The sequence below is a fragment of the Odontesthes bonariensis genome, chromosome 4 (genome assembly GCF_027942865.1).
Source record: "Odontesthes bonariensis isolate fOdoBon6 chromosome 4, fOdoBon6.hap1, whole genome shotgun sequence".
Lineage (NCBI taxonomy): Eukaryota > Metazoa > Chordata > Actinopteri > Atheriniformes > Atherinopsidae > Odontesthes > Odontesthes bonariensis.
In genome coordinates, this window is record NC_134509.1 from 15,901,087 (window position 1) to 15,927,939 (window position 26,853).

At 40.3% G+C, this 26,853-nt stretch overlaps 1 protein-coding gene across 3 annotated transcripts in view; it reads right to left on the reverse strand.

Annotated features, from left to right (window-relative positions):
• Window positions 1-26,853, reverse strand: part of fbxw7 (F-box and WD repeat domain containing 7) — a 98,943-nt gene that overhangs the window by 54,109 nt on the left and 17,981 nt on the right. For 2 of the 3 annotated variants that reach the window (XM_075463172.1, XM_075463171.1), the window contains 2 exons: window positions 13,130-13,378; window positions 12,362-12,898 (listed from right to left, as the gene is read on the reverse strand). In XM_075463172.1, the coding sequence (XP_075319287.1) occupies window positions 12,362-12,898; window positions 13,130-13,309 (717 nt within the window). In that variant the 5' untranslated portion in view covers window positions 13,310-13,378. Of the gene's footprint in view, window positions 1-5,302; window positions 5,720-12,361; window positions 12,899-13,129; window positions 13,379-26,853 lie in introns of those variants that run through there. The other variant, XM_075463173.1, reaches the window with a different exon arrangement.

A 26,853-nucleotide genomic window follows, 5' to 3' on the forward strand; every position in this document is an offset into this window, starting at 1 on the left:
CTGGACAAAGAAGGGGGTTGTCTTTTCCAGGTTTAAATTTGCTCCAAGTATTCAGCTGAAAAAAAAAAAACAGCGTTTAGGAGCTGCGACACTTCTCGAAAGAAAGAGCTCATCTTCTCTCAGCTCCTGTTTTCCACCGTGGGAACACAGTGCCTTCAGGCAGCCTTTTGGCAGGTGGGAGCACATTGCTCTCAAGTATGTGCTGTATGTAAAGTTCCACAGCACCATTAGCCTATACTGTGCGCCACCGGCTTGAACTCGCAAGGTATTTAGATCAGGATTAAGTTTACTGATCAAGTGTCGGCTCTGTCATTAATGGCAGTTTCACACGGATGATCACTGACAACAGAAAATCTATATGAGCAGCCAGTAAAGATATGCACATGGTTACCGTGACACTTATCAAATACCTGTTTTCCCTTGAAACATAGATCAAAGTAAATATAATCTACAAAGGCAAGCAGCTTTTTGGTGAAAACTGCACAGGTTGTTTATCTGCCATAGCTGCTGTTATTTCAGAGGTAAATACAAGTGTTTAGCTGATCTGGGTGCTGGGTAGCTAGCCCACTGGATCTCTATGCTCCCTGGAATGGCACTGCTTCTCAGAATAGCCAATGGCAGATGCCTTCCCTGTGTTATTTGCAGCCCAAGGGCAATGGAATCCACCCTCCTGCAGTGAACTGTGGTGTGGTCCTTACTTCGGGACAGAGAGGGGTTTAAGTTGCGAGGACAAAAATCTGCCGACTTTCAGTCACTGACTCGTGTGGGGAAGCTGTTGAATAATGGGATCCGACAGATCAAAGCAACATCAACAGAGAAAAATATATTCAGAGCTAAAAAAAAAAAAAAAAGATGGGACCGAAAGCAGATTGTCGACTGAACACTGTGCTACACAGATCTTTTTCATAACCGACTAACCTTCTTACATTTTGACAATCAAACCTCACCTTCTCATCACGTATATCAGAATACGTGAAAGGTAAGAAACATCTTCCAGGAGTCAAATCGTTTTGCTATTAAGTGACAAAAAGCAGCTTCTAATCAAACCCTCAAAACTGATGAGCTCAAACTCAACAGTTGGCATTTCTGCTTCGGTTGCCAACAACAAAATTGACACCTCAACCTCTCTTTTCAATTTCAAATGAAAATAAATAACAAATCTTAAATTCTCATCCTCGTTGAACTCTCCGGCGTGTCTGCAGTCCAATTTCTATTTTACTGTGCCTGCCTATAGTAAGTACTTTAACTGTTTTGTGTGAACATGCCTCTAATGTGTTACAACGCATTGCGTCAGTAATAAAAGAAGGAAAAAGGACAACTTGCCATATATGACATGTACGTGTGCTGACATGTGAAGGCAGTGGCTCCACCGCGGCTACCAGCTTATCAGAGAGGACCGCAGCAGAACAATGAAGAAGTCAGAGACAGAGCAGGCGTGAAAGTTAAAAATAAAAACTACAGCATCTATAATGGACGCTCTGTTTTACTTGGGATACATCAACTTAGCGTCGTGCCCTAAAGAGCACATAAAAAATTTCACTGCTGACATTAAGAGACAGCATTTCAAAGTGGTGTTTGTTGTTTAGGGCAATTTCAGTTTTCTTGTGTTACTGTTGTGACTATTTTTTTTTTTCGTCCAAAGCCCTCAAAAACTCCTTTAGTTTTCTTCTTCTTTTTTTTTTACCCAGTTTTAGCCATTCTGTCCCGATGCTGCACTTATACCGTTACATTTTCCAACCAAGGACTCTGGGGTGGCAATTTTTCACAAATCCACATTTAATATTTAATAGAATTTAGACCAAGATTTTAGATTTAGATCAAAGATTCATTTTATCAGGGGTTTTAAAAAGAAAAAAAGATACATGTATAAAAAGCAGTAACAGAAAAAATAAAAAGTTTTGTAATATGAATAGTATAGACAAATAACACTTGAGCCCCTATCAGATCCTCTGACCTCTCGGGAGCAGGATCTGCTGTGGTATCATGTCACCCTGGTTGTCACATACCAGTCAGAAACACGCAACTCGGTTTGAAAGTGAGCATAACTCTCTTCTGTGTATCCAGCCGTATGCTCTCGAAAATAGTCAGCAAAAAGGAACTTTGGATTGCAGTGCATTTGTTTAGAAAATGCTATATTTGACTGATATAAGATTTATTTTATGTCTTTCTGGGGGGAAAAAAAAAACCTTCAGAGTTCATTTGCTGATCTCCCCCCCCCTAAATAAATGTCCACTTCTGCTTCATTTCACTGTTCGGCTGCATCATCTGTTAGAAGCTCTGGGTAACTGAGACAGCAGAGAGCCTGTGGATGGACACACCTCATGTCAGTTGGAAACATTACCAGAGAATTACAACTCAGTCTTAAAACTAACTAAAGAGAGGGCAACAAACAAAAAGCAAACAAAACAAAAAGTACATTCACAGCAGTTCACGTGCCTTTAACAATAGTGTCTGTTGAGAGCGTCAAGAAAACCCAGAGGTTGTAGGGAAGTCGCTAAAGAAAGTTGCAACACACCCACAGCACCTGCTTAAACAGCACATGCATCTTGCTGATAGCTGTTGAAGCAAGACATAGCTACTAAGGGCAAGTCCAGATTGCCTTACTCAACAGGCCTGCAGTGCAGGGTGTGGTGGGTGAGAAAGAGGTATAGCGGCTAACGTGTCCTGCTGTTAATGTTCTATATCTTGATATCCTGCCATCTCCTGCAACAGCCGGATGCCTATTCTGGCTACCAGAAATACAGTGTGGATTTCTTGGATAGCTTTTTGGTCAGTGTTGAAACTCGCCAAGGTTTTCAGAAGACACAAAGATACAAGAAACAGCCTGTTGAAAAGATCCCCGACCCTTTAGTGGGACTTGGATTATCCGGAAACAACGCAAAAACAAAAACCTTGATGAAACGGGATGCAATTCCCCTTCAAGTAATTTAGGACAAAGTGCTGCAAGCTCAAAGGTAGAAAGGTGAAGCATATCTGTTTATACTTTCAATTTAAGTTGCACTTTACCCCCAGAGAGCAAGAACTCCCTGAACTGGCCTTGTGGGACCTTCCGCTTAATTCGCTCAGTAGAGCAAACTTCTGAAAAGAGAGAAAGCTTCCAAACTTTTCACGAATACGGCCAAAATAAACAAGCAGAAGTTTTCATGAAGAGATTACCGTATGCCAACAAAAGTCGATCATTTAACAACAGAGAAATATCACGCAGCAGTGACACTGGAAGGTGGTGAGAGTTTAACACTTCAACCCGAGCCTAAAATTACATCTGTTCTTTTTCTTTTCTTCCCCCTTTAAACAGGAATTGTTCAGTTAAATACCTCAGTAATATCAAAAAAAAAATTTGGAAATCGCAGAAGTATAACACAGACTGTCAGTGGAATGAACGATCCGGTTCTACATCATTTCAGGGAAATAAATTCAAAAGCCACGAGCACCGCGACCAACCAACATCCATGGATGGATAGATGGATAGATAAATACTTTATTCATCCCAATTTGGGAAATTGTTTTGGGAAAGAAAATAACTAAATCTGTAGCCGAAGACAGCAGGCCTGGCAGAATAAAAGCCACCGCTATGTGTAGACATTTCTAACGGTGTTTCACTCTTTGCTCCAACACAAGGCCGCACTTTCGAAAAAGGAAGGTCACCGCAGAAACGTTTGACATTTTTTCATCTGTTGCTGGGTGAGCAAAACAAACCTCCCGCTGCAGTTTATTTCTGCTTATCCTTTAAAAAATATTCCCAAAAATAATAACAGCAACTATTAAAAAGAATCACATGTTGAGAGAAGGGCAAGCCAACACTCTCCAGAAATCATCATTCTTTTTGAGCCTTCAATAGCTCACAACCTCTTTCCTCCCCACACCATCTGAACAGTTTCACATGACTGCTGTTGATGCCAATAAAAAGCATCACTTAAAGAAAGGGGGCAAACACAGCTACCGTCCCTTCCTCCTGGTTTTCACATTCAAAATCAGTTGATTGAAACACACACACACACAAGATAAAAAAAATTAAAAAACATTAAGCCATAAAAGATTGTACAAGCCCCTCCGACACAGAGTAAACAATCTAGGAGCTTAAAATGGAAACAGCAGCTCAGGTATAAAGTTGCATCTCTTAAGGTCTCAGACTGTCCAGGACCAAAGACCAATAAGTGTCAGATGTGTGTTTCAATGTGAGATAGTTTGGTCCTAACAACTAACTGCTTTAAAAAAAAAAAATAAACAAATAAATTATAAAACCAAGTTACAAGCAATTTATTAGATATATGTACAGATGCTTGATTTTCTTTAAGTTCAGTTTGGTGAGATGTAATATAAATGTAAAATAGATATTTTTTAATAATGAAAAAAGGAGCCAGATGAACCAACATCTTGTCTGTGCAAATAGTCGTTGATAGTGTAAATTAAAAAAAACTGCCCCGGATTTATTTCGGTAGCACGTTTCTCAACACAGTAGAATTAATTAATTTCAGGTTGGACTTGCTTTTACATTGGATTAATTCAGCTGGAATGTCAAAGTAAACTTTGAATCGTAATGCAATAAGGTCATAGTAAGAGAGCACCAATGCTTCAACATTCCCAGCCAAATCAAAAGAACTTTTAATTCGAACGCAAACATATTCACCCACCGATAACGCAAATCTGTTTGTTTAGATGGGCACCAACGATAACATCAAAGAGCTTGTGCAACAACAATTATGTGCAATTTAATTTGATCCCATGTACAGATCAATGATAGTCTAAAAAATGACACTAAAAATAGGTTCATTGGTTACAGCCTTTTTAAGGTTATATCTTGGTGTCCGTCATCGGCCGTGGGCGGAGCTGTGGAATGGAAAACCTGCATCTATAAGCAAATAGAAATGACAAACTAGAGGACAAATACGTATTCTCCCGAAGAGCTTCATTCATTTGTATCCATTCTTATTACAAACGTTCAAACAATGTCTGAAATAAAAAGTTTCCAATAAAGGTTATCGTTGATATTCTGTTATTTGTAACACAAACTGCAATAAGCTAAAAACAAGTTTTGTGGGGGGAGAACTGATATTATGAAAAGTTCAATTCCTCATAAAAATGCCTGCTCTGAATGGTGGTGACAATGGAGAAAATGGAATCAATGGAGTTAAGGAACCATGTTAAGATTGTCCATTTGCTGCATTTAAAGAACATCGTCTGAACAAAGCAATAACCGCAAAGGTGAAAAAGGACAAGCGTGTGCGATGAACTTTGACATTTTGCGATCGGCCATTAGACTGAAACCAAACTGCGTAGCTGGCCGATGACGTGCAATACTCACCCGTCTGCGACAGAAAGGTAAACCTTGCGCAATGATGTTGATGCTAAATATCTTGAGTACTTTATGAGGGGGCAGCGACTTGGGGGCGATGTCCTTGGCTTCTGCCAGGTCGAGTGCCTGGCTCTCCAGTGGGACATGCACGGTCTTCTCTTTCCCAAAGGCAACATGTGGCATCTTTCTCTGAGCAGCCGACGACGAGAAACGGGGAATAGGGCAATGCCTCAGCATTGCAAAACGAGCTGTCTAATGGATCATATCTCAGAAGGAGTTCCAAAAGCTGACCAACTTAAGCTGCTGGTAGACGCTTTTTCTTAAATATCTGTGGTGCCTTCTGTGGACCTCTAAACCATAGTGCAGATATACTAAAACTGCACTTGTTGAGCTCCTAACTACTGAGGACTCATCCCCCTGCTGACTGGCACCCTTTAAAGTATCTCTAGGCTGTGAGGTCACTGTTGCGCCCAAGCCAGGCGGAGCAGCTGATGTCAGGGCTGAAAGAGGATGGACCAACGCAGCCTCTCCCCCCTCAGACAGGCACTGTGGAATCTGCTCTCATGACCCCTCCATGGTGGAATGTGCACTAGGACTTGCCCGACACAGCACACATTACCCAGGGAGCTTCCTCATTGTGGTCTTTCTGTGACCCCCCCCCCCCCCCCCCATTTGGTCCTCACAACATCACTGAGCCCAGTTAAGTTTACCCCATGAAAACTGACATCATACAACAAAACAGCAGATGACTACATCCTCGTCTAAATCCAACTGGTCAAGTGAAGTGTTGAAGCTAGGATTTGACATATGCCAACTTTCTCTGACTATTTCATGATCCAAGGTGTTGAGGAATGTTGCTGACTGTCTAGGTCAGCAAAGAGGCTTAGGATATTTCAGGAGGAGATCACAGCTGCCCAAGGTTAGTATGTTCAACACGTACACTTAAACACGGATTTACTTGAAGGGATTCAAGCGGGAGGGCCCTTTAAGTCTATTGAAGCATTTCACATTAAGCAACAAACACAGTAAAAGCAGCAGGGTGTCATTTCCTATTGAAATCAGTCTTGTTACGCGAGACATTTTTAGCAAAGATGTAAAACTATGAAGTTGCTTGGTGGCAACGAATGGTTCAACAGCAGGGGACCTGTATTCATGTAATTTATGCTTAGATCAAAACACTCTCCAGTGCTCTAACACGCCAGTCCAACATTCAGCAGTTAGCCCATAATGTCCAACTGTAAGAACTGTAAGATCAGCATAGTTGGAGCAATTTGGTAACTAATGAACAGGGGTTCAGCCAATTAAGCAAGGTGGACTGATGGCAGAGGTAGCCAGGAGTTAAACAGGGATTTCATCTATTTAAAGAAGTTCTCGTACATTTTACCTTTCTGCCTCTTCACAAGCAAAACATAATCTAAGCAGACATCCCTGTTGCCAAGCCAGGCAAACTGTTACTACGGCTGTTTAATGACTAACACCCTCAATTCTTTTCTGAGCAGTCCGCAAGACAAATCAGATTTGTTAAAAATATAAATAATTGATGAAATAAAAAAAAAAATTTAAATTTAAAAAAAAGAAAAAAAAGAGAGAGAGAGAATCGCTGGTTAATGTTGATTTTTCTTTTTTTCCTGTGATTTTGCAGGATTTCAAATGTACGAGGACATAATTTCTTTTCAACAGATCACTTGTGCTCTGGAGATAAATGATCTGCAGTTGTAAAACAGCTGTGCACGCACAGTTGAGTCGAGCAACAGTGTCAATTCAACTTGGTCACTGTCCCTTACACATGTCAGTGTGGCTGAATTCATGGCACAAACGTCATCTTCGAGCTCCTTTAATGGTCACTTTGTCAGATGACAGAGCAGTTGTAAAATCAGGAAGGTGTGTTGCGTTTAAAATCAATCAGATTTTCTTCTTACTAATACAGAAACGTATTTAATTTCTTAGTGTGGTGTAAACGTGCTGAGTGTACAAGGACAATGTTTCAACAATAACAAATGCAGCTTGGTAATCTATTGAACACAGCAAATATTCTTAAGAAATAACTTTTCCGTTAGCAAACAAAGCCATCATCTGTGATTAATTGATAACTTAAGCAAATCTGCTCCGTCCGACTTGTTGAAGGTAAACTGTGACCCAGCTGTCAGGACAGCAAAGCGGGATGTTCAGCCTTGAATCAATGCACTCACTGAAAATGAGCAGGTATGCATGTCCTGACTTCTGACATTTAGCACGAGCTGCAATATTCAAGTGTCCAACTTTTAAAAGTTAAGATCAAGGTGGCCTGAGGTAAAGATCTGTGTGAGTGTGTGTGTGCTTCAAGCCACTGCTGCCCTGCAACACAATGTATACAAAGTCTGTCTTGCAAAAAAACAATTTCAAAGACTGAAATGTATATGCTACAAAGAAATTCAAAACTCCACTCCTTCAAAAACAAACAAAAAAAAAAAAAACCTTTTCTGATGTTGTCTGCAGGCCGTTTTGAAATTAGACATTTCTGACTGACTGAATGTTAACTTTTTAATCGAAGAATTAAAAAGAAGATTAATTATTCCCCTCAGTCGTGGCGTGTGAAATATCCAATGAGTCGACACTGACTGGCTACTTGTTTCCGACATGTTCCAGACCTTGTCGAGGTTACTTGAGCTTTCAGACTAATCTTAGGCCATCAAGCCATGTGAAAGACGCACTCAGTCCAGTTCCAGTTCCAGTCTGCTACAACATGATCACTCCCAATCTAACTTATTACATCGAAAGTATACCTTTTCCAACCATGTTTTCTGTTAAAGGAGATAGTATGTCCTACGATGACAAAGCAGAAATCAGAGTATCTTCTGAACAAAGGCACAACCCCGCAGAGCATTTATGAATATTATCTGACTTCTTTCTTCTGATACTGTCCATCTGCATAATTGCTTGGTCACCCACTTTGCAATCCCACATTAGACATACAAATACTACTGGAGGCAAGAAGTCAAGAATGCTCGGCTTCACACAGTACACTGTCAAATCACTTCCAGCACTGAGGCGACTGGTATAAACTCAGACGCAGGTTCTGTGGGAGGGAGAAACTGGGGGCCTTGCGTGTGTGATGCTGTATTCAGTTACAGTATTTAACACTTTCATAATCGTTAACTCTGTGAACAAAGCTAAGCAAAAACTAAAGTGATCCAACACATCTTCTGTAAGGCAGCCCCTCCTCGCAGAGTTATGGAGACAAATTCATCAGCTTGACGCCAGCAACCATCGCACATGCTTTTTCAACAGAGCATAAATGCTGACATCTGCTGTCATATTCCACCATAGCAGCTCTTTAAAAAAAAAAAAAAAAAAAAAAAACATGAGATGAGATGACTCTGACGGAGTTTTTAAATACTCAATCGTGTAAAATAAGAATGAAATGTCTTTCCACTGTGCACTAAAGAGACAGAGCAATGTGATGGCGTATTCTGCGACTATAACGCATAACATAGAAAGTAGCAGAGTGTGTTTTTATAACATTTTAACATCTGACAGAAGATGCTTCACTACAAAACGCAAGAGAAGCTCAATTCCAGCTCGTGTGGCTGGACAGCAACAGGTCTCCTCAGTGAAGCTTATGATGCAGTCTGAGCTGAGCTGCAAAACAAATAAATAAATCAACGACAAACCATGAACCTTGGATTATTGATTATTATATGTGCACTATATTCAGACTACTGCCTCCCTCTGGTGTCAGAGACTGGAACAACCGTGCAACACAGCAGGCAAAAGGGTTCAATCATCTAATGTGGTACCGACAAATTCCTTTTATCATTTCCGTTTAAAACTTCAACAATAACATACCTGCACAATATACCCTTATCTTTCCCAAATCTAATCATTGATTAGTCATAGTTGCATAAAGCAATTCATTCAATGATAGAAACTTTATTTTTTTTTTATATATATATATATAAAAACAAGCTCCTGAATAAAAACTGTAACTCGGACATGTGACCGCACACATCTGTAGTATAACATTATGTTCTAATGAAAGGCAAAGTGCCCATGCCCATTTATTCCTGTGCTTACTCTCTTAAAGGGAAAAAGTGTTCATATAGTAAATGTCTAAAAAGATTTTGACATGTGGGGAAAAGGAGTTTTACTGCCTGCAGTTTGATTGTTTATCCAGCCATTTATTTATTTTTGTTGGAGATACCTCCTGATGTCCACACAGATATACAAAAGGATCTACCATAAGTTACCAAATATAATCATTTTGTTCTAATTCAAGGAATGTATATTAAGTTGAAATGAAAAATGAAATCCTTTGCCATGGCAAATAGTGGCATGTTTACCCTTAAAGCTTTGGTATGATCCAAAAACTACCTCGACCTCCCAGGGTGCAGGCATGTCGCTTCAACATGAGGGGATGGCATTCAGCGCCACTCTGCGGGCTGCATTGGACCACAGTTTCTGACAATCGTGATCCTGAGGACTTTACTATTTTTGACTCAACTGCAAACATCAGCCCCAAACAGCAGGACTGAGTGAGCAGCTAGCCGTATAAGACAAGTCAAACCGAACAATCTCTTCTCCTTTCGTTAGCCGTTAGTGTACGACACTCAATATGAAACACTACGGTCGGTCGCTACGTTTCTATACAAAGAAAAAGGAGAGCTGTCCCCACTCCTGTAGTCCTGCCCGCAGCATTCTCACTGAACACTAGCGTGTACACCTGAGTGCTGTGTTCCCATCAGCGCCATGCTGAGCTGGAGTCAATAAAACCTGCAACTACTCGAGAATCAGCGATCAAACACCTTCACATTGCAGTCAAAGCCTGATATTAGCAGGTGTTGGTGCGTATCTTGACTAGTGTACATCGTCTGGAAAACCATCTTCATTAGCCGTACCCCTTAAATCTCCTTACCCAAAGCAGATAAGGAATTGCAATAAGATCATTGTTAACTGAGACCTGAGGAAGAAAACTGGAAAAAAAAATAAATAAATGATGAGTATTCACAATGGCAGCAACTAGTTGCTTTCAAATGGGAGTCTGAAAACAGTGGATCCTTTATGGCTCAACTGCCTGTGTGAAAAGGCCAGTGTGTGGGAGAAGCCACCTACAAACAGCAGGCTGCCTTTTCTTTGCAATTATATCTAATTGGTGCCAATAAACTGAAATGTGTGAGTCAAAGTGATGCTTTGCAATGAAGTTTTCTTTTTGATGAACTTTGCACAACTTTTTAAATCAGGCAGCTTACCTGAGGTGTTGTACAGGTACAGTAGTGTGTTATTGCAGAGTTTTATTCCTCCACAGTTGATGTCAGAGAATTCTGCCCTTATTAAACACCCCCCCCCCCACTTAGCAAATGGATCCACAGAGCTGTGATAATGCCATCGAGGTCTCTGATGAGTCATCAAATCCAGTAAGATCACATAATGCCTTTGTTATGAGTGACTGAACTCCAAAATGGGAGGCATAAAAGGTGTCATCATCTTAAGTGCCATGCATATAACGTCTGCAAAATGTGCACGTTCAATGTGAAAGCTAGACGTTCCCCCGCAGTCACTGCGATCCTCACAACATATCTTAAAGCTTTATTTGATAGTTAGAGGCGTTCTGTGACTATCTGCTGTACGAAGAACAGCATGAGAAATGGCAATATGTGAATAAAGGTTCCAGCACAAAACATCACACTAAACTGAGTCAAAGGAATGACATAATAAAGGAGAAACGGGTGCCAGTCAAAAAGACAAGTACTCTTCAACACCAATAATAAAACTTCTTTACAGCCAAGGCTCTCACTGCAAGAAGAGAGTCAGTGATGAGAGCTGTGGTAACTACAGACTGTTGAGATGTGAGCGTTATCTGTATTTTCCTTTATGGTCTATTCAAGAAAAGATCAAACATCAGATAAAAAAAACATTGGGCCAAAACTAAAACAAGATCATTTTATCCAGAACACAAACACGCACGTTTTAAATGAGGATTTTATCATACGTTATAGTGTTGTGATGAGTGGTTATTTTCACCTGGTGAACGAATTCTGCCACTGTAATAGCTCAGGCTGTCAACACAACGATGTAAGTGTGGATCCATGTAATTCATACTGATTATTTTACCCTGTTTAAAGAAAATGTTGAGCTCAATTTCCACCTTTTAAAGATGGTGTCATGATAGTTATAGTATTTAAGCATACTCATTCACATCAGCCATCTGTGAAACAAGACACCAAATGTGAGAATAGATCCGCTCCATTACTACACAAACAAGAATTTCTGACCTTATATGTCGATCAATGTTGCTTGCGAGGTAAAAACTATATATTTATAAATAAAAGATAAATCTGACTACCAATGCTGAAATGGTTAACGATGCACCTCCAAATCTCCATGCTTGAACTACTTTGGGTTTTGTATGAGTCTGTACAGCACAGAATCATCACAAAATAATTCTGGAAAGTGACTAAACTCACGAGAAAACATGCTCAGGAAATGGCATTCTTCAGAGGTCTCTAAAAACTTTCATCTTGCCCTTCAGTATAGTGAGCATATAAAATGATGGAAAACTATAACAAAGAGGGGTGTTATCCTTTCTTTAAAAAACAAGGCCAGCATCCATTCTTTTCTAATGTCAGCCTGAAAGCCACATGTCACCCTTCCCCCCCTTCCTGAGATGCCCAAAGGTAAAATGTTTTTCTTTTACTCCATATCCACAATGATTAAATTCTGGCATATATAATTTACATTATATTGCAGTTCCAAATTCCTAAAACTCCACTGTGAAGATATGGCTATGGCTTGAAGTCCAGCGCAGTGTAGGATCATTTGGTCCACAAGGTGGAGCTGCTGTCATTTTTACAGCTCATGTACTACCAGTGAACTATGTTGTCAGGAGATTTAAGTAGTGATGTATGTGTGATCTTAGCACTGTCTTGCGGTAACTTTTTCTAGATTGAATCCATTCCTTCAGGGTCATCTCACCAAAATCACATTAAAATAATCTTCACACATTCCAACTCCTTGCCGAAACATTTCTTGAACAGTTCACACGGGGAATATTTTCATAACGAGAAAGTGGCCAGCTCAAACAGCTGTGCTTACCTTCTTGTTGGAAGAGCTTTGGTGTGTACATCCCGAGTCCTGATTATTATTGGGGGCAGACACATTGTTCCTGAGAGAGGGAGAGTGCAACCCTTCCTCCCCTTCTCCGTCCTCCTCTTCCTCCTCCCTCCCACTCTCTGCTGAATGTTCAAATTCATCACTCTCTTGGTCCATCTCCTCCTCATCCTCCTCTTCCTCCTCACCCTCTTCCCTCTCCTCCTCCTCCCTTCCTTGCTCCTCCCCACCCTCTGTCCTTTCCTCTGTCTCCTCTTCCTCTGGGTGGCTGCTGCTGTTGTTGTTCTCCTCCTCCTCTTCCTCCTCATCCTCGTCCTCTTCCAGCGGCGGCTGGCCTCGCAGCCGTCTCTGCTCCGCCCCCCACATCCATCGGGCTCCTTTCTCTTCCCCGTTCAGTTCATTTCGTGGGCCACCCTCATCGTCCTCCCCCTCTTCATCTCCCTGAGGGCCGTTGCTGGCTCCCGACTCGCTGGGCGCCCATGGGGGCTCTCCCTCACCATCAACCTGTGATGCCTCCGGCTGCTAAAATCCAGAGAAAAGAATATTTGTGAGCAATGATCTCATGAGCAAATCAATTTCTTGTACTTCATACTGCAAAGACATTCCTGTTGAATCTGAAGAAAACTTGAACTTCTTAGTTTTCACCTGACAGTTTGAGTCAAAAATCTGACATCTCCAACACATCTTCAGACACTTTGTTTCCTAAGCTTTCACATGAAACAAAGCAATATCATAAAAGTCAGTCGGTCTCACCCTCTGCTGCAGCTGCTCATCCTCCTCGACTACCCGGTTAATGTGCTCATCCTCATCGCCCTCCTCTGCCGCCTGCTGGGTTGCCCGGGCCGTAGAGGAGGCGTTACCTCGCACTGCCGGACCCCCGGGCCCCCGACTCCGCCTGCTGCTGCTGCCCCCCGACAGCAGATCCTGGTTCATTTCCAAAAGCCAGCTTGCTACCTCCTGGACCTTCGCTAGGCTGTCTGAGGAGGGGAAGGGCTTGGCATTCTGCAAAAACACAAAAGGAAGCATAATCAACCCAGATGATAAACATTGTTCTTTTCTTCCATCCTCTCTTAGATTGTGTTTTGAAAGAAATAAAATTTTGGTGAACATTCATGGGAAGGACTGTTGAGTTATCACTCCTTGCTATTCTCCCATTTTTTCCACCTAAAGTAACTATTACTGACATTCAGAATTTGCTCTTGAACATAAACTTAAGACTAGGAAAAAATTTGAGGCAGTGCTTGGCGTCAGATCACAGGACTGGATGCTTCGCCTCAAATGTGAACGAGTGAGCAGAACAGCCTTGAGAGCTCCTCAAGTTCTAACAAAGCCAATAGACAGAGTCCAGTCTGAAAAAATACAAAAAGAGAATCACTGCTTAAATCTACCAGAAGCTTCTGAAGTAAAGGCCTGAATGTACCTTTTCATTCTGGAAAGCATATTGAGCATATACAGCTTAAATGTCACTTCTGAAGTACCTCACCAACAAACACCAACACCACACAATACAACAAAAGTGTACACATCCCTGTGTAATTTCCCTGAAATGTAAAAGTATTAAAAATAGTACAAATTAGCCCTTTTAATTAAGTGTAACATCTTTCATTTGTGTGTAATTAAAATCAAACAAACTGGTATACACGCCCTCAAGTAGAGCTTTAATGCAGTTAAACTGAATTCACATCCAACTTTTTAATTGAAGCTAGTGACATGAATAAAGTTATGAAAGAAGAAAGAAAACATGCCAATTTTTCTCCGTTTTGGTCTGGGTTATTTCTTTTTCTAAAGCAATAACATAGCTCCACATGTTAAGAATAAGTCAGGAAAGGGATGGACCGACTTGCATCCTGAAAGCATCCTGCATACATTTACACCTGCCCGCTTTGAATCAGATGATCCAGAAGCATGTTACAACCAGGTGTAGGTGGGGTCTACAAAGACATACAGAGACAAAACAACAAGTGTATGGTCGACTCAAGAGGACGTCACTACCTCTTTACTGGACGCACCAATCACATTTCCGATCTTTGAACTCAAGATTCTATTCAGATAAATGTGGTACACACAAAATGTGTGTAAGGGCAAGTCAACAGCGCACAACACGCCGATCTAATCAGCAATGCTGTCATCGTTCAGTTGGTTCCTTGAAGGCATGTGTGAATTACCAAAGAGCAACAGTGACGGGTTAACGAAGATGTCCCCCTTTTGCGATAAGGTGCAACAGATCAGGACCACAAATATCTGGTCTCATCTCATGGTTAACTGGGTTAACCAGTGAGGTTAGAATGCGACCAACAATGACCTAACTGGACGTCCTCTGCATGAAGCCAACGAGTCAAATGTTGCGGATATTTGCATTTTCATAAGCAGTTAATGAAAATTACCGATGAATTCAGAATAAATTCTGAAAGATGAGAGCTCCAATGTCACACCTTTAAGAACTCACCAGCATGATGCAAAACATTTGCTCTGAAGCAAAGATTTATGTGAATATTAGTGAGAGGAACGTGAGTTGAGTAGGTAGTAGATGGTATCGATGGCCATTTTCATAGAATGTGCAGGCCGTTTGGTCAGGGCTTTTTCCACAGCCGATGTTCAAACATGTGCATATAGCTATGGGAGGTTTTTTCTAAGACCAAATAAACAAAAACTGCAAGTTAGAAACAGATTTGGCGTAACAGTGTTCCGCTTTAACAGGCGAAATAAACTCCTTTAAATCCACTTTTGCAAAAGGCGGTATCATATACAAATACAAATGATACAAATGCCCGTCTGAAACACAACTCAGGACATGAAGATCACAACTGGCTTGTTATAAATTTACTGATAATTAATTTAATCTAAACAAATGAAAGAGCCAAAGGAACATCGACACATCCTTTTCAGCTCAACCTTTCAGGAATAAAAAAACAATCTTTCAGGTTTTAGCTTCTTTTACGAGTCATGTGGGAGTCGATTATTGAAAACAAGAATGAGGTCAACATTTCCATACTGGTTACACTGTCAAAAAGAAGTTTATTTTTGTCCGTTAGATTACAAATGATCTTTATTCAGGCAGCTTTAAGTGTGCCAATAGATATTTTAAACCCCCATAAAAGGTCTTTAACTAATCTTAACTGTGACAAATTGAGAATCAGCTATGCAGACTCCAGTTCCCCCATCTCTACAATCCACTTCACAAGAAATTAAAAATATCTAGAGGAAGCTCACAAACATTTATCTACTTCAGTTCATACCAAGTTCCTTGACCTTGAGGGAAAAGTCACTGGTCCCTTTGTAAAGCTCTTCTTCCTCTATGCTGTATAGTCCCGGTGCTGCTGTGGTGGGAAGCATTAGACCCATCTCAAATTGCACAGCCCTCCCCTCTGGGGACTACCAGTCCATTGCTGTGAGCCTAGAAAAGGAAAGCTATGAATAGCTAATATTTGCCAGCCTTTTACTGGAACGACTAGGATTCTGCAATTAGTGTCATTAACACATCTCAAGATGTGCTTGTTAATATTACTGCACAGAGTGTGAGAAAAAGAGACTAAATAGAGGCCTCGTGCTGATGAGATTGTTGAAAAGTATCTCAGATCTGATTTTTTTTTAAGCCAGCAGTTTAATGTCAAGTTAAATGACAAGCAGAACATTTAAAGAAGAGCAGGTTCTACGGTTACAGAAACAGTTTCTCTCTTCAAGCACATAAAGGGGCCGAAATGGCGTTTTGGTGCAGCTTGCATGTATAAAGACTCAATTCCAGCTACAAATGGCCCTTAGCATGCATACACAAGTTTCATTCATCAGCCTCTATTCTTAGTCCAGGAGGAACCGTGAAGTAGGCAGAAATAGCTTTAGGAAACTGGGGAGGGCAGGTGTGAATATGTGTCTCTTAACAGAAAGCCTCTGAGAGCAAACATGAAAAACAAAATGAGAGTTGTTGTAAGATCAGGATCGCAAGAACACGCGCTTAGTTTAGAGTCAAACAGGCAGCTTTGTTCATCATTTGGATATAGAAGGAAAAAGAAATATGCTGCGACTATCTGAAAAACAAGATGAAGAGAATCAAACTCATTCCATTAACCTGTCATGACAAAATATCATAAAGCCACTCTAAACATATGCCTTGATAAAAGAAGACATAATCAATAATTTTGCTTTAAGGCGAGTCAATCAGTCAACCAGGAAATAAACTGCAAGGAATATTTCTAGATCGCAAGGATGGGCAGTATAGAGCGATGTTTATGTCTCTTTAGAACAAAATATGACATACAATAAACATCTTGATATTTATTTTGCATATTTACGTTAATAATTCTGATAGTATTACACAACACTAAATATTTGCATGCCAGCATCAGTCCTTAACATGTTTGCTTTAATAACATCAGCAGCTTTTTAACCATCACTGCCAGAATCAAAGGAATAGTGTCTAAACCAGACTTAGACTGATCCATGCGTTTGTCTCCAGCAGGTTAGACTACTGTAACGGCCTGCTCACTGGGCTCTCTAAACGGGCTGTAAGACAGCTGCAGTACATCCAGAACGCTGCTGCTCGAGTCCTGACTAGAACCAGGAAATACGACCATATTAGTCCAGTGCTCAGGTCTCTGCACTGGCTTCCTGTCGCTCAGAGAATAGACTTTAAAACAGCTCTGCTTGTGTACAAGTCTCTTCATGGTCAAGCGCCAAAGTACATCTCTGACATGTTAAAGCCATATGAACCAACTCGGGCTCTGAGAACCTCAAGTGCCCAGAGTCAGGACTAAACAAGGTGAGGCTGCGTTTCAGTTTTATGCTCCTAAAATCTGGAACAGTCTTCCAGAGGATGTGAGACTCTGACAATGTTTAAATCCAGGCTGAAAACAGCTCTGAAAGTATTTTACCTGCACTCTTTGCTTTTAATTGAATGAATTAATGATTATTTTTAGGTTTTATGGAATGATTTTATTTGCCTTCTTGTGATTTTATGTAGCTGTAAAGCACTTTGAATTGCCTTGTGTACGAATTGTGCTCTATAAATAAACTTGCCTTGCTTCTCATATACTGTCTGAGCTCTCGTGTAGTATATCTATCGAAACAAAATGTACTTCTTTCCGTTCGATATCAGACGCTGCTAAAAAAAATAACTGAATGTGTCCATTAAGTCAACAGATTAACCAGCAGACATTGCATTTTTTGCCACATCATCGGACAGAATCACCACAGATGGCTCTCAAAGTAACGAATGTCACAATATTTGTGATTTTTGAATTATTTTACGATAAAAATCTCTCAACAAAGCTATTCAATTAGCAAACAATGAGGTAAAGTTCGCTACTTTGTGGAAGAAGAAAACAGTAGTCACCAATACATGGGAAAAGTTAAGAGTTCCAAATAATCATTTCATATGTTAAGTATCTTTTATTTCATTGGTTAATAACAAATTATTGACAATTTTCAACATTTTTGTTGCCTTATCCAGCGTGCAACTTAACCATGCATTTCAGAAAATGCTGCAAAATTAAAAAAAAAAGAAAAGAATTAAACTAAAGATAAATCTAAATAAAAGGAGCAACCAATATGTGGAACCGCAAGTGTGACAGTCTCACTTAAATCTGCCCTTAAGAGTACTACTTTACAGCTTACTGAGAAAAAGATTTTTCAGTCTGCGAGAATAAGAAAATGTAGGCTACAATGTGTGCCCGCTGCCAACGGCATGGCAGTGCAGCATACACCCATACAGTTCCTGCTATAGCTGCTGATGAGGAGGGATGGGGATTTCTTCAGGGTGAGTTGCCAAGTTGGCACTTCACAAATAAAGCCACAGCTGTGGCGCTCACAGACATTACTTGAGCCTTGTGCACAGTCTCAACAGGGGGCACTTCAGCAAGCATATGCCGTTTTCTCTCCGATGGATTCCGACACAATCTGTGGTGGAACTTAAACAGGTACGAAAAACATAAACTTTCTGACGACAGCTCAAGACCTGCAGTAAACGTGTCTGCCTCACCTAACATCTGGCACTAAATCTTATTTTCTTTTGCTGTAGAGGTAAACAAAAGAGACACAAATCAGCAAGGCCTCGTTTATGAGCTATACTATTATAGCTCTACGTTGTTTGTTAAAGCACAATAGCAAGCACTCACTACTGACCCGAACAAACCCTAAGGCAGTCTAGGATACAATCTAATCATAGCTATAATGTTCTTGTGCCGCAAGGAAGCAATTTCACATTAGCTGTAAATGTCTTTTCAAGGGGCATCGTAACCCAATGTGAAGAACCAGGGTGGGTAAAGCATTGTAACTGTTCAGTCTCAATCAGAAGTCCTGATCTATTTGTGGTTCAAGTAGCATTACCCTCAAGAGCCATGCTGAACATGTTATATAAGAGGGGCGTATTTCTGCTACCGCACAGTTTTCACATCTATAAAGCAAAAGCTAATAAATGGGAAATATTTATTTCAAATCGGTCAAGACCTAAATTAGTTCATTTCCGGTTTTGAAATAGATGAAATCTGACGCACAGGAGGCTTAACAATCTCGAAACTACTCAATATTTCTAGCACATGAACCTTGTTGAGTGTAAGAGAAGAAAATTAGAGGATTGAGCCCAACAGCCCCAACTGGCAGCAATAAATCACATCAATGTGACCTTAAACAGAACGGTTGGAGAGAGCGAAGAAAACGTTTGGCGTTAAAAGCAGATAGCCACATATGAAGGGCTTCACTTAAATTCCACAGTATCAACAGGGGGGGAACTATTGAAGACTGAACAAAACCAATACGAGTCATTAAAAGCTGAAAGACAACAATTTCCTTTTAAAGTTGTTTCCACTTTTGAACGAGTTTTTTTTTTTTTCCTTTAGCCAAAAATGTGATACTAGCAATGAGTGTCGAGGTTTCTTTCAAATTTTAGTAAAACTATAAATACAGAAACATCTGTGCCTATGGTTCTGTGTAGAGGCCATTAATCGATGCGTCTATTTTGAGGTGGTGCCCTGTGATGTCTCAAAGGAAGAAAGTGAAACATAAATCCTTGAGCTGCTTGGCAGAAGAACAACATTTTCCCCCATATCTTCAGACAGGAAAACTCTGGAAAGCAATTCTATTAAACATAAATTGACATGAAGGTTTTGTCTAAGCAGTACGCCTTTTCTAAAACAGTCGCTTATCATCTCTTTTCCTTTTAAGTGTTGCTATGCAACCACTCAAAGCCAAAACATTTTCCTTTGTGAGTTTCTATTATTGCTCGTGACAGCTAATAAATCTGCTTCAAAACCAGGAGAATTGAGTCTCTTCTGCTCGGAGAATCTTCAGAACTTTCAGTGGAAATCTGGAGGTGGTGGAAAACCTTTCAGTGCCAGTTTACTACTGAAAAAGTCATGTGCACAACAAGCAGTGGGGAAAAGGGAACCCTCGGAGCTACAACCATGCTAGAGACCCCAGTGTTAGAGCCAAGTCATACTCATTCACGCAGTGGCACATGCACACACACACAATCTTGTTTGGTTTGAATTTGCTCCATTAGAAAAAGCTTTCTCCTTTAAACAGAAATCACTGTGAACCACAAGCAGACTAAAGGTATCCATTTAAGTGACTACAAACTGAAAGCAAGTCACTGTTGTCAAGGCAGCAAGACAGCCATTAAATCACCTGGTTCCATTAAAGGATCAATTACTGTACTTCTCTCCAGGGTGCACGGTTTAATACCAGAAAAAATGTTTCAGACAACCAAAGCAGAAAAACAAGAACTCACAGGTAGTGCTTTCTGCATTATACTCTCAGGGACCAGTTTACTTGCGTTGCGCACACATATCATTTCTACTGATCAAGAGAGACTAAAGTGATGCGTGTCCGTGTCATTGGGAGCTAAGCATCATTACCTTTGGACGAGGTGGGCAGCCGGTGGCCAGACGCTGCAGCTGTTCTGAAGTATGGCTGCAGGAGAGGAGATCTGAGCAGCAAGCTGTGCAGCCCAGTCTCTTCATCAGGGAAGAGATGATGCTGCAGCCACAGCCACACATCGACTTGCTCATTAGTAGCCTGGCTGTTCTGGGGTTAGAAGAAGTGGGGAGAAAATGACTAGCTGCGATCTGCAGCCACTTCCTGGTCCTTACTGAATACCCTCAGTTGTCCTTAAAGCTGTAACGTATTCCACAAGGTGCTGATCCACGGGTACTCCATCAGAGATTGGGCTAGTTTTATTTACAGTGAGTACAATACAGATGCCGATGCTCACCTTAATCCAGTCAAGGTACTTGAGAGGTAGTCAGTCCATTTCCCTAGCAATTGCTTACCACTTTCTCCAATCCTCTAGATATACTACTGTAGCTCCTCCTCTATTGCCAAACTCACTTGCATCCACAAAACACCACACTTTTGTTGTTTAAAAAAAAAAACAAAAAAAAAAAACAAGACACGGTGTCTGCCAGCATTCCCTTCCGTCTCCTACTATTTCCATCCGTTTCTTTCCTCTCCCTCCACTCCCTTCGGCTGCTGTGTAATGAGGATGCTTTCCCTGCGAGTGCTGCTGCTGCCACCACTACACACCCCACCACCAGCAGCTGCAACAGTAAACCACTCAGACTGAGCTCCTGCAACTTGCCGACAAAAGTGCTTTTTCTCAAATGAAATTTGAGCTCCGAGCAGCTCCGTTAATTGAGGAAGCAGTGGCACAATATCATAAGAAATCCAAGCCACTCTGCACGCCACCAAAGGACCGATAAGGATACTGTGAGGATACTGTGGGGGAGGTGTCCCATAATAATTTAAGAGACATAGAGCACAGAGATCATCATGATAATAATCTGTCTCCGTGGTTAAAATGTCACTGTTGATCACTATAATAATCTTTTTGCAGCAGCAGCACTGGCTATATAGATGTACAGACTGTACATAAGAATCACATCAATTACACACACACAGACACACATATTTACATATATATACACACACACACACACACACACACACACACACACACACACATACATACATACGAGTGCATTTTGGAGCAGCAGTGTCTAGTGGTATTGAACTTTAAGGGTACAGGTGCACTGTTCTCCTATGTAACAAGTGATATGTAACGATGCAGTTAAACCAACTGTACGTCTTGTAGGTACAGGACAGCGTTCGAACAGAATCAGTAACGTATAAAATGGCAGCAGCAACAGGTTGGTATGAGGGGGTGGCAGAAGGAGCTGTGTCGAAAGAGAACATGAGCTTCAGTTGAATGACCGAGGTCAAGCAATAGAGCAAAGAACTGGTATGCAAATAGTGTCAAAGTTCAAAGACAAGCACCCAGATCTGTACACTGTCCACGCATTAGGTTCAAACGCTAACATTATCTTTGTTAGGTCAGCATAGATATAGCTCCGTCTGTGACCTTGTTGCTGCCGTCATTGCCCTTCAGTCTGTCAGAGTATGAGGATGTACCATTTTGTGCTGGTACTTTTTGGTATTTATAATCATGGGTTTTTAAGATGGTATCGTTGTGGACAACCAAATTTAGACATCAGGACATTACTACAAAGTAATAATCAACCTGTAATCAACCTGTAATCAATAATCAACCACAACCTGCCCTATGGGGCAGCCGTGGCCTAGTGGTTAGGGAGGTGGACTTAAGATCAGAGGGTTGAAAGTTCAAATCCCGCCATTACCTCTCCCTACACCTCTATCCATGGCTGAAGTGACCTTGAGCAAGGCACCTAACCCCACATTGCTCCAGGGGCTGTAACCAATACCCTGTATCTAAATAGCTGTAAGTCGCTTTGGATAAAAAGCGTCAGCTAAGTGTAATGTAATGTAATGTAATGTAACCTCAAATAAGTCACTTTGATTTGTTTATCCAGTACTTGCAGTGCTCTCTTACAATACTCTAAAGCTTTAATATTGCAGTTTTGTAACAACAAGCATAACATCTGTTTTTGGTCATTAATTATTTCTTTCAGGTAAAATCTCTTGCTGTAAAGATCAGTTCTGATTATGTACACACCAATAAATCTTTAAAGATAATTTTTTTTAATTGCTTTTGTTCGAATAAAGCATATTTTTTGTAAAAACAAAACTACAGTGTATAAAATCATTTAAGCCAAACTGAATTGTAACATTGGTGAAGCTAACCTTTTTTTAATTGATCATTCAGTCGTCCATATAGGGACAGAATCTAGTGAAAACTCATATTCATATAAAATGTACTGAAACTAGAACATTGGCAGTTAAACCAACATGTTGCCTCAATTCTGCTTTCTTAATTCCACTTGTAGCTCCATGGTCTGATTTATGCATAAAAATGCTTTGACTGATAAAACTTCAACAAGCTTCCCTCACCAGGCACTCGTGCCGTTTTATCCTCCAGCCCAAACCATATCCAACTTAAGTCTTTGCATCAACTTACTTTATTTTAAATGCAATCACCTCTAAAACTTGTATGGTGTTCTATTTGCATACTGTTTGAATGGATAGACTGAAAGAAAAAAAAAGTCTCCGCATCTGGACTGCCCAATCTGTTAAGTTCAAAAAGCAGGCTTCATTTTACTACTGCAAAGGCTTTACAATCAACTGCCATCATTCTCCTCTCAGAGTGATGCTGCAAAAGCGACAAACCTTTATTCCTCCATCTCTTCGTGTTCTGTTGTGCATCTGTGACCAACAGTGACATCAGCTGCGCTCGAAACAAAAGCTGGCGGAAAGAATGATGCAGCACTCAAAAGCTGCTCTTCGTACTCACTGGCACATCGTTGTGCTCTTGATGAGAGAGAGAGATACTAAAGGAGGAAGATCACTGAGACTCAGAGCCACAGAGATTTCCTGAAACACCAGGAGTGCCACCTTCCCAGAACAAACACAACAAAACAGCTAAAACAGAGACCTCAATCTATGATGTTCATAGAGACATTTCAGTGGGAGGCAGGAGAACATTTTAGAGGTCATTCTCTTACCTAATGCAAGCAGTAGTTTACACTACAGCCACATTGGACGAAATGCTTTGTGTTAAATCCGGAGGCAACGAAAGGCACGTTCATCGTTTTGTTCTTTTCTTGCCCAGGACTGCAAGACAGAGCAGGGTGAGAGGGTGCCCCATTCATTATTTATAAATATTGCTTTTCACTGTGTCAGCTCACTTCTTCAGTATTGATCCATAAAGTGGAGACTCGCTGCACTATGGCACGGGGTCTCTCGGGAGGACGCAACACAAATCTAACGTGCTGCAGCTAGAGGGCGCAACAAAATCAAACTGTGAGGAGGAGACTCACAGCAGTGAGTAGCTTTAGTATATGACATCGCACTAATTCCACCGCCATTTTTGTCTTGTTAATAAATTACTGAACCATTCTTTACACAAGTCCGACATTCAACAGTGCACTTAAGTTATTACTACCGTACTACTAACATTGGATAAATCATTTGACCATAAACGATTCATGTTTTCATCTTCTGCTCGGTTGCTCGGCCTTTTTTATGTCAATTTCTGTTAGGCCCCATAGGGTCCCCGTGCAGTTTGTAACCAAGTGGTCAAAGTGTGACGACGCGTGCAGTCGGACCAATGTCCATTCAGGAAAAAACACACAAGGAAGACAAGAAGCAGGTGAGGGGGAAAAAAGCATGGATGCTTGTTTTAAAGGGAGACTTTGCAGAGAATCTAGATGTCCACACCTCTACAGTTTGCAGTAGAATCATTCCTTTCCAATGAAACCACAAGCATCTGAAGAGTCCCAATCGGTTCTCATATGTGCAAGCCTCGACCCCGCCTAACTTTATAAGGACAATAGAACACAGATTCAATTTAACTTCATCAATATCTGTTTTTATCATTCACAATATTTTCAAACAAAATATGAAAGTGTAATATTAAGAATTGCATTGTGCGAGCAAACGTACAAGACTCTCTGCCGCTCCTAACTTTCTCTATGGGGGATCATCCAACATCTTAATATAGCTGAAATCAGTGCATAGATGTTTTCTTTAAGTTTCTTGAATGCCAATTGTGTCAAAAGATGTTGCGGCTGTAAAAATCTGGATTTTATTAGGGCAGAGCTACAGTCTTGAATTTTATGGGTGTGTCTTGAGAGGTTTTGAGACGCTAGAATTCATACAATTTTGGTCAGACTAACACCTTACATGTTTATTGAAGAGCCTGGTTTTAGTCAGACAAACACAGTAAGTTAGTTTTTTTTCCAGTGCCATGTAAATGTGCTTAGTAACTTCATAAAAATGTTGAAAGAATGAATGAACAATCTTTTACAATGTGAGAAAAGGAAGGTGAAAGTCTTTTGCTGTTTAAAATGGTCTGTTGAGAAGTTAAGCAGCCCTAAGAGCACCAGCTGTTGAGGAAGATCTAAATTTCAAGTGGTTTAACATTCGAGATTCTATTCAAGTTGAAATATAAATAGTAACTACATATATAATAACAAAAAGGTTATTTCAGTAGTAAAATCAAACTTGTAAGTGAACAAAAAATAAATAAAGATTTGTCCACAACAATTAAACATTTTTAGTCATTGCCCTTTGATTCAAGACTCCATTCAATTGTCATTTCCTATTAAGGAATAATATGTTGATTATTAGTCAAGTTGTCATGACCCAACAGTCCAAAGTGACAAACTGAATGTATCAATTTTGCCTGATTACCAGCGCAAACCTTAAACCAGTATGTATGTGTACTATACCATTATTTTCCTGTAAAAAAAAGCTACAAATTAACCAGTTAGCATATACAATGCTTTAACCCAAAGCCAAGTTGTGTAAAAATCTGCCATTATCAAAGAGGAAAAAAAAGAAAAAGAAAATAATAATAATAATTAAAAATCAACAATCGTGCACATAGTGGGTGAACATTCTTAATACTAAACTTTTGCACTTAAAATTGTCCTTAATATTGATTCCGCAATAAGTACTTAAAGTCCACTGAGAGGCCTCATGTGTTAATCGTTGACAGTTAATACTTTAAATCGTTGCTTTTCAGACATGAAAGATGACACCTAACCCACTCTGCAGGCTACGTGGGATACACTAATTGACTTTTTCTCTTCCAGTATTGATTCTAACAGACACCAAATGCTAATCTGGTGCACATCTTGATCAATTTGAAGGAAAAGAGGAAAAAGATTACAAAAAAACCAAAATGTCTTGAACATTTCGGTCAAAAAAACTGCACTACACATCATGATGTCCGTGTAGTCCTCAAAAGCCCACTTCCCTCTGTATACTTGATCTATAACTTTAAAGTCGTGATCGCTTGCCTGCTATATGGTCAAGTGTCCCGTGAAGATTGGTGCCGCCATGACTGACACCATAACAGACACAAACAGCATCTATAAGTACAGACTCCATTAAAAAACTCCCCAAGTTCTATATCAAAATTTTGGTGGGGAAAAAAAAAACATACATTTATCACATATCAATATTGGTTATTGACTCAAGTCAAATCTGTACAGCACAGATCCTCGATGCGTCTACTGAATATGAGTCCAGCAAAAATGATGATAACAAAGGACTTTCACGGTCATTTAAAAGAAGTCCTCAACATGAGCACATGTGACTGAGCTTGCATATGGATTTCTCTGAGTAGGCTGCACTCTAGTGGACAAAGTCTGAAAACGGCAGCGTGTGCCAGTTTCAGTAGCAATTATTATGAAAAGCATCCTTGTGTACTTTTAGCAACCTGTAAGTGAGGCTAAATAGTATTGGCTAAATCTGGAGATTATTAAAGACAGAAACGATACGCAGGTATGGTAAAACATTAAAGAGATTTATTCAAATGAATCAATTCGACCATCATCAGAGCTCCTTCGGCAAAGCAAGCAGGACCAGTAAAGTTACAACTGCTAGTCCTCCAAAACACCACCACATTCTTATGTGTAGCTCATCCAGATCATGTCTAGACAGTTTCAATACAGCAAGCGTGCATGAAAAAGGCTTTAAGGTGTGTTTTCTAGGAAAAATCCACAAATACATTAAACCTAAAGTTAATCACCTGCTAAATGTGTCAACTAGAACATGCCGTTAAAGCCGTTTAAACTATGTTAACTTCTAATATCCGCATTTGTGGCAAATTGTGTTGTCCCTATCCACTATCAATGGTGTACATGCTCATCGCAGTTTTAAATTATTTACAGAAAATGAGTGGGTGAGAGGTGTGGGACTGATTACTGAGTGACACAGAGAATAACTAAATCTCTGTGGCTTCCAACACTGTGCTTGGGAAGCAGCTTCAAATTCAAATCTAAAGGACTTTTCTAGAGAATGACAGCTGTGCATTTCCTCCCACATGAACTCTGCAGTAGAATATCACCTTCTCTGTATATGACATTCTTTTCTCTAATCTGAAAGAAATGAGCAAAGCTACACAAAGATAACTGAACAACAAGACAGATAATCACGGCCATCTATTTTGATGGTTCTCGCTGGTTTGTTTCCACTACTTTAAGCTGAGAAGTAGTTTGAATAAGATACATAGCTTTTAAAACACTTGTGCTTTTTAAATGGGCTTGAAAATAAATCGACGTGACTTG